The 9,355-nt window shown below is 38.0% G+C and overlaps 1 protein-coding gene across 1 annotated transcript in view; it reads left to right on the top strand.

Annotated features, from left to right (window-relative positions):
• The first annotated feature begins 387 nt into the window (after window positions 1-387).
• Window positions 388-9,355, top strand: part of fgf12a (fibroblast growth factor 12a) — a 41,534-nt gene continuing 32,566 nt past the window's right edge. Inside the window, exon 1 of the mRNA XM_044133506.1 lies at window positions 388-619. Within this exon, the coding sequence (XP_043989441.1) occupies window positions 601-619 (19 nt within the window). The 5' untranslated portion in view covers window positions 388-600. The remainder of the gene's footprint in view (window positions 620-9,355) is intronic.

Raw genomic sequence — 9,355 nt, 5'->3', positions numbered from 1 at the left:
CAAATCAATCTGAATATTTGTTATTTTTGCGATTTTTATGAAAGCAACCAGAACACATTTTTTTGCTTGTCAGCCCTGAAAGGCTCCTGCTGGCCACCCGTTCGAAAACTTTCTAGAGGCGCCCCTGCTTAAAAAAAAAAAAAAAGTTCAGGAAAAGTTAACAACCTCAGTACTCGTTATCATTATCATATATAATATAATACATTCTTACTTTTCACTCTCCATTTGTTGTGTAACAACATGCACACGTTGCATGCGCTGCAACCCTACGAATCACACACACACACACACACACACACGCACACACACACACACGCACACACACACACGCACACACGCAGTCCCTCCCCTCTACATCATTTTTACCTGAGCCCTCGGTCCACCTCACTCTGAAACTCTCAGAAACAGCAGCAGTGAAGGAAGCAGGAGTTCACACAGAGCCGCTCTGCATCAAGTGACACTCCAGCGAAACAAGCAGAGGGTTCCGGAGGAGTCCAGTTCGGCCGAACATCGCATGAAACGAGCCAACCTGCATCAGCGGCCCTGACTGAAGAGCAAGAAGAGAGCCAGCGGTGTTTAACTTCTGCAAAGCGCGGGAACATGAGTGATAAAAACGCCGGTAAGAATGAAAGAGCTTTTCTTTATGATTAAAGTAAATGTGGTTTGGGTGTCTTGGTTGCAGGAGCAGCTGGCTCTCAGTTTTAAATCCGGACTCGCGTTTCACTTTGTTATTTAGTGGCACGCAGAAAAAATACAAGGTGCATTTATTAAACAGTAATTAATATTTTTTTTAAAAAATACCTGTGATGTATACGAGCAGATCAAAGGCAGTTAGAGCAGAATGCTGCAGCGCGGTGCTGCTGCTGCTGGGTGTCTGCTGCTCACTGCTTTGTCCACTTAGAAGCACTTACCCGGGTCCGTGTCATATTCACGCCCGTGTTGTACGCGGCACGCTGGAAGTCATTCCCGCTTTCAAATGACCATTTTGTGCGAATCTGAGGATCCCTGCTTTCCCCTCCCACAGAGTGCTTTGCGTTGTAAACGACTCGGTCGCCATGCCTTTTCTTATACTCTGTCAGTGCTGTCAGCCGATCTAGTGAAAAGTGCTGCCTCTCCACTTTCTCCAGTGCTGCGATGTGAGTGTGTATGTGTGTATGCTGCTCCCGGAGCAGAGCAGCGCTGTGGCCTCAGCAATCAGCACGCGTGATGTTGACAAAGCTTTCCAACTCTGCCAGTAATGGCTAAAGGAACCGTGTTTTGCAGCTACTGAAAGTTTGCTGCATTAGAAAATAAATAAATAAATAAAAATCACAAAAAATTTGATGCTGCAGTAGAGTCACACAACGACAGCGATTTGCCTTGTTGTGTTACACGGTTAATAGATGGGGGTCCAAACACAGATCAGACACATTAACAGCACAGTATATTTAGATAACGGGCAGAGTGCCCTTGTTTAAATAGGCTAGCCTGTTATGGTTGCTCTGTCCTGTTTTTGCCCCTGATTTTCTGTAAAGTTGCCGTGAAACCTCTCGTTGGAGATAAGGTGACTTTGTGTTTTTGTCTTATGTAGACTTTCCATTTCCCTTACATTGCTATATCACAGACAATCAGGCTTCTTTAAAACCGCCTCGGGATTTTATTCTCATGGTCTCATTCCCAAAGGGATACAAAGCCCTTACTCCAACCGGAATTTGTGTTCCTTCTCTGTGTTCGCATCATTTTAGATGAGTGGACCGTGGGGTTATGATGTGTGGCAAAACATTGTGACCTTTTTAGTTAAGCTCTGTGCAGCGTTGTTATGCAGGTATGTGCCAATACTTTATAGCATATTAAATGCTTCTCATGGATAGCTGTAGCCTGTGAACTTTGTCACGATTTGTCGTAATACAGCCAGAAACATCAGATTCTTGTGGTAGACTAGCACAAAATATTGTATAAGAGGAAAGTGGAGGGAAAATTATACAAGTGGTCACCCTGAACTGTTCGCCAGTCCATCACAGACCAAAACAGCGATACACAGGGCAAACACCCATGCATGAACACACTTAGTAAGCAATTGACTTGACAGCCATGTATTTACACTGTTGGAGGAAGCCAGAGTACCAGGAGAGAAACCACACATGCATGAGGAGAACAAGCAAACACCATTCAACATATTTTACAAATTGAAGTCTGAGATGTGTGCTGAGCATTTTTATTTATTCCATCTGAGCCAATGCTTGAACCACTTTTTGCTTTACTTATTACAGGAAGTTGTTCTGTGATTATCTTTGATGGATAAAGGGTTATTTTCCACCCAATTCTTCTTTACAAACAAAGCTCAAGCTCAGTCATATTGCTCAGAGAGCATCTGTGAAGTTCTAAATTTTTAAGGACCCTTTGACAGATTTTCTTACAGTACTCTCTATTTAGGTCCCTTAATATTTCCACTTATCTTGACTAGATCCAAGGTTTGTGTTGAGGAAAAACATTTCTACAGCATGATGCTGCTCTCATTGGTTGAACTGTAGGGTGTTCAAGGTGTAGTGGGGTGTTGGTTTTCTGTTACTAGTTAGTTTAGCATGTAAGCAAAAAAAAGTCCATCTTTGGTTTCATTGAACCCTAACCCTAACCCTTCTGTTTGTTTAATGCATAAAGTGAGGTTCTGTGAAATAATTATCACTAACAGTCCTATTTCCCAAAGTAGAAAGATGTCACCAAGTGCTATATGTAAGTAAACCAAGTCCCCACACAGGTGTCAAACAACATGTGTTAATGAACTAATTAGCAAATTAAATCAAGTCAAAATGAAAATGTCCATGTCAGTGGGATACAACAGTATCAACAGCCTACAACAACGGTATTCAACTTCAGTGTCCTGACGTTTTCAGATGAACCTCTGGTCTACAACATCACAACACACAGGGTGTTGTGATGTTGTGATGTCATGTCAGTTGTACATCAGCATCAATGTGGGATGTTCCTCTGCTCCCATGTTTTCTAGTTGTTTGAAAATGATTCCAAATTCTAATATGGCATATTGCTGACTAGCTTGTCACCTTTCACCACCTTCAATGCTCTATTTTTTTGTGAGTATATTTTTAATACAGCTGCAAGAACAATGACTGAAAATGACTTTACAAACGTGCACTTCAAGTGAATCCAAACCAACCTTTCAACAATATATTTCTGTTTTCCACTCTGTCAGAAAGAGAGATTTGAGGAGTTCACAACAAATAATTGACTCTTTAGGAGAATATTAACCTGTACTATGGATCTCAGCAGCTCCTTCAGAGTTACAATTTAAGACTCAGCTGCTTCTCTAATTAACATTCTCCCCGCCGTTCCTATCAGCTTAGTTTGATGACCATGTCTCAGTGTGCTTGTGGCTGTGCCATTCTTCTTCCATTTTCAGATGATGGATTGAACAGATATCTATAAGATGTTCAAAGCTTGGGAAATTGTTTTATGAACTAGCCCTGCTTCAAAAATCTTCAGAACTTTATCCCTGACCTGTCCGGAGTGTTCCTTCGCCATCATTATTCTTTTGTTCACCTCTGAGGCCTTCACAGAGCCACTGTTTTTATACTGATATAATGTTTTTAATGTTCTGCCGTGTTAGAAGGTTAGAAGGTCCAGTTACTAATTCAATACGTATGTATTTCGTCTGATAACTGTGTTTAAATATTTTTGTCAGAAGGGAAAAGGTTAAACAAAAATGAAAAGCGGGGCCTCAAAGTCTGTCTGCGAAGAGAAACTTAGAACAGTGTGCACAGTTAATCCTGCTGAATTAATTGAACGGACAGTGTTATGATCCAGCTTGAATCTTTGTCAGGTCAAAAGTTTGAACAGTCAGAGAACACTACCATAAATACACATCCCTCTGGAACAGCAAGTGCTAGATGGGGCAACGAGGCAATTAACTTTCAACATCCAAACTGCATCATTAATTAAAAAATACAATTACAGATCTCATGTTAACATGGGAAAAACAGCAAATACGCTTTGTAAGTGCAGTGGTTCTCAAAAGTGTATACCTCGTTTTGATGTAAAAAAAAAAAAAAGAAAAAAAGAAAAGAAAAAAAAGGCTTTTATATGACATTTTCCATATATTCAAACATATATCATGGGCAGTTTGGGTGAAAAACAAATTTACTAGAGAAAATGAAATTAGCTTAATAACATATGTATTACTTGGTACAATAGTGTGGACAAGTTTAAAGCAGGGTTAGGTAATAAAACATTCAATCATCTGAAAATTGAATGGGTGCATTACAACTGTAGACCTGCCAAGACATGTCTGCACCTAAACTGACAAGCTGTGCAAAGGCTGATTATTCAGAGAACCAAATGGAGTGACTGGAAAATACCACAGCCCAGACAGGAGAATCTGTTTACAGGAAAAGTTTTGTTACGCACGCTAAAAATCTGGCTTTAATGGAAAACTGACAAGAAGATAGCCATTGCTAAAAGAAAACCATAAGAAGTTCACACAAATCAAGCAAAGGACACAGAAGATGTGGGAAAGAAAGTGCTTTTTGCCAGATGAGACTAAAATTAAACATTTTGGTCAACATGAAACATTATGTGTGTAAGAAAAACAGCACTGTGCCTGAACCCAGAATCCACCCCCATGTGGTGTCAGGATCATGTCTTGAAGATGCTTTTCCTCAGCAGGGTGAGGGAAGCTGGTCAGAGGTAGAAACAAAGACCAAAACCTTTTAAAAGCTCTGAAAAGATTTGAGACTTCCAGCCAGACTGTCAGATCCACAATCACATAGTTTGAATTGGCAATTCTCAAAATCCAGGCTGGATCTGGACCAAATAGAAAGGCTACCTGGATCTGCTCCATACGTTATTTTTAGGCCACATTTAGGTGATGCTCCACCAACGGCTGTGTGGGACAGACCTGAGTGCTGTGCAGTATGCTGCCATACCACTAAACATGAATAATTACAAAGTTAAAAACTAAATCCTTAATTTATGAACTATCCTTTCTGAAAGCTTTGGACACTCATGATTAATTGGAATTTCAAAGAAAACAGAGAAGCTGGTTTATCAATGACTTGTATCAAAATGCAGTTAGTCTTTTTCATGTTGATATAGAGTGTTTATTTCTAAAATATAAAATTCTAAAAGCAGAAGAAGAAAAAAAATCCTAAATCCAATTAAGTATTTATTATAAGAGTTTGTCTTCGCTGAAGCTCTCCATCCAGTTTGACTGAACTTCATTGTTTTTTTGCAATAAAGAATAGACAGAAATCTGTCTTTAGATGCGCAAAGTTGGTAGAGACAAACCCCAAAAGACTTCCACGTTTAAACGAAGAGAAAGTTAAAACATTGACTGGAGAAAGGGGAGATGAAGACATTTACATTCCATACTTTTCAGATTTCTATTTGCAATCATCAGTGTTAAAAGCCAGAAATCATTTTGGTTTCTAATTCTTCCTTCACAGTTATGTGATGCTTTGTCCTTATTGATTAAATTCATTAATGATTGCATTCATTAATATGTGTGGTTGGAGCAGAACAAAATGTGGAAAAAAAGTTGCATCTAGTGTGAAGGCGTGAATACATTTGCAAGATATTGTGCAATGTTTCAGCTTACTGGGAAAAATGTTGGTGTTAGATAAGCTTATCCTAAAATTTAAAAAGATAAGCGTTGAATACATCTGTCTCTGTTTTGCAGTGCAGTGGTCTGAATGGATACTTTGTAATCATTCTTGCACATCCAGCCTGTGTTCTCTAGTACTCTTATGCGCTAGATATCAGGTGAAACTGTTGATTTGTTTTTCTCATCCTGCATGCCCCACTGTGGGCAGCTTTGCTCCTAACACTTACAAACAACTGAGTCATCCATACACTTGTAATTATTATTGTTTTTTTTTTTTTTTTTACAAGTAGCACTGCTGTCATTTTAATTTAGGATGATAACTCTGTGAGAAAAAGACTTAATTTTCTTTTAAATGGTTTCAAACGCATACGTTTTGGTTTTGGAAAACCAAAACATACGTTTTGAGCATAAAACCTCAACTGCTCTGGATTGTGAGCGGTTTTGAGGATATGTCCATAATTGTGAGGGGGGCCTTTATCTTCAGATGTGTAAGCTGTGTTCTTTATTGTCCTTATTAGATTTATTACTTGGACTATGACATCTCATTTATGAAATCAACCCTTGTGCATATTTTGTTTGATTTCAACGGATGACATCAGAAGATGAAAAAATTGCTGCACAGTCCATGATAGAGCTAGCCGCTTGGAATCTATAAGTAAAAATGAAGAGCTTACAAGGTTGTCCCTATTTATGAATCAAAACGTACTAATGAAAAAAGCAAAACAAAACATCAATTTTATCATTAAAAAAGATCATTCCAAAATAGATACCACTTGGGAGTGGAGCTCCAGAATAAATCGTTTATATTGGTGTTTACTTGTTTTTAAATTTTATTTTACAGTACAATGCAAAATTCATTTTGATTACGCTTCAAACAAAGGTAGTGTCGCCTTTCAAGGTGAACATTTTAACCTCCTTGTTGCTGACATATTTAGGAAGGTGAAATGACTAATGGCTTGTTTAGCATCTTTCCATAGTGTCATTTAACACAGACCTGAGTTTGCTCAAATGCAGACACATTATATATTGCTGAAACCAGATATTTTATACATATGCTGGATAGTAAGTCAAAATTTTTTTTTTTCTCACTGTCTGACATTAAAGCAGGTTTTTGTGTTTTAGCCATTTACGATGACTGAAATTATTTCTGTTTGCTAAACATCAGAATAGTGACAGTGACGATGTTTATGTACAGTAATATTACTATGCCTTTTTACTACTTGGGAAAGCCCAGATGATTATGCTAAAGGTTAAATATTGATGCAATGTATGAGTTCAGTTCCCAAAAATCAATGTGTTTTGATGTGAAATGGGTGGATCGACCCTCAAACCACGGCAAAATAACTTGTGAAGATTCTTGCTGAAGCTGAGAAAAGCTTGTCATTATTTACTCAGAAACAAACTCGGTACTAACATAGGTTGAAAAATCATTTGGTGTCAGATTACAGTTTGTAAGTGGAGAGACTTTCATTATCAGAGGCTTGTCTTATAGTCTGATATGACTAAGCTTGACTATTTTGCTGTTAAAAAAAAAGTTGAATTGTGCCATCCTGAGAAAACCTTCCCAAATGTGAAGTACAGAAGTTGGCAGCATTATTGTGTTTGGATGTTTGATTGCAGTAGACACTGGTTAACTTTACAAAATAACTTCATGAAGAAAAACAATATATGGAAGTATTAAGGCAAAATCTCAAGACATCAAATAAGAACTTAAAGCTTGGACACAAATGGGTCTTCCAAATGGACATTGACCCTAAACAAACCACCAAATTAATTACAAAGGGGCTTAAGAACAAGAAAGTCAATATTTTGGACAAACCCTTATAAAACCCTGCACTGATTCCCTAAACAGAGGGCAATGCTAAAAAGCTGTGCTTTAACAAGGTGGCCACAACTAACTGACCTAAGAAAAAAAAAAACATTAAATCTTCCTCATTTTCTAGCACTTAGACAATAGTAAAACACTTAGAAAATAGAAATAAATGTGGTCAGACAAAAGAATTGTGTGCCTTTTTATTCATCTTTTGTCCTGTATGCAGTTATATGATTTTAATTGGGTATATTTGAATTTATGGCAGAGGTATAGTTAAAACATCACTTTTTACACAAAGAAAAGATCAACTATGACAATACATACTGAGAAAGGCAATGCTCATTTTCTGACCACTGCACACTTAATTTGAGGTTGCTCCTTAAGAAGAGGAACTGGTCTTTGTACAACATATCTTTTTCTCTTATCATTCCCTTATATGTAAGTTTAGGTTTACATTGCTTGACTTTAGTCATTACTGATTACCGTAGGTATTTGGGATGTAAAAAGAAAGACAACACTGAAATGGCAACTTTTTTTCAAATATTCCACAGAAGATTCCACATTTGTTCCCTAATTTAAAATTGATTCTGTATTTTTGATGCACTTGGACTATGTGAGGTGCTCTCTGCTAAAGCCTGCAAGTGGTGGCTTTGCAGTGGGACAGGTTTGGGATCTGAACAAAGGGTGTCAGACCAGTCCCCACATCCCCCCTCCCCACTGCTGCACCCAGCTTCTCGTTATTCCTCTCTGATCTCTTATTTGCATGGCTGCTGTTGTTAAAACTTTCTGCTGATCTGTCGTATTCTTTAATGTACATTATTTATTATGAACAACTACAGCATTTTTCCAGTGGTATTTTGTGTAGCAATTTCTTGTCCTTGTGCCTGGTGCAGTGTTGCCCAACAATCGCCAAGAGGAAGTAGAAAACTTCTATAATTTGCAGCAGTTTTAGAACAAATACTGCGGAAATTGAGCTCTGACACTTACCCGTGTCCAGAAACAGCGTTTTGTTTTGGGTTTGCTTTTGGTGTCCATTTCTTATGTTGCCGTCTAATTTTAGACCCATCGTTTGCCTCTGAGCAGTAACTATTTTATGTTGTATCTCCCTCTAGTGGTAAAATTTTCTTATTGACTTCATTTTACCAATGCAACCCAGGATTGTCATCATGGGTCAAAATGCACATCTAGATCCTAGAGCTTGAGCTTTAAGCCATAGGTCATTACTCTTAATTTAAACAGCACTTTTAGCACTTTCTAATAGATTTTGCAGAACACACAATGGGAGGCCATTCATAATCATTGCCATTATTATTATTATTATTTGTTAAGTGATAATACTAGATAAGTCTGCCTTCTGACATGTAAAGAGAAAATGAATGTTTTTATTAAACTCTTGTTTTGTCCCAACTTCCCCATGACCTTGGCATTCTTTTTTTTCCTAATAAACCATTCAGCCTTTTCTGAAATACCTGCATACTATGAATTGTGTTGGTATTTATACACAACAAACGCAATCACAGAATTAATATGTGCAGAACTGCAACACTAAATTAGTAATTGGGTGTAATATTTTCCAGGCTTTGTTTGCTAATAATATATTGGATGGACTGCATCATATCGAGCTGAAGCTCAGGTTGAGAATTGGGAACACTGTTTTGATGGAAGGAAGGGAAACAAATACTGATTAGTTTGAATAAGTGGTTAGTTATTAATCATATTTGTAGAGGGGGAAGAGATCATACGAAATACATGATTGGATTTTATTGTTTTGTGGCCACAACGTATTCACTGATGTGTGAAGATTAACTGAATCTGAAGGGCAGTAATGAGGTAACTGCTGGCTCTTTCATAACGCAGCGACAGAGCCAGAAACTTTCTGCTACTATCAAACAACGAGGATGACTTTAAGGTATCTGACTGCGGCTGACGTAGCCTCTGCGTTTTGCTCC

The sequence above is a fragment of the Gambusia affinis genome, linkage group LG12, assembly GCF_019740435.1.
Source record: "Gambusia affinis linkage group LG12, SWU_Gaff_1.0, whole genome shotgun sequence".
NCBI lineage: Eukaryota > Metazoa > Chordata > Actinopteri > Cyprinodontiformes > Poeciliidae > Gambusia > Gambusia affinis.
Note: the sequence above shows the minus strand (reverse complement) of the source record. Positions and strands in the feature narration are given on the sequence as shown.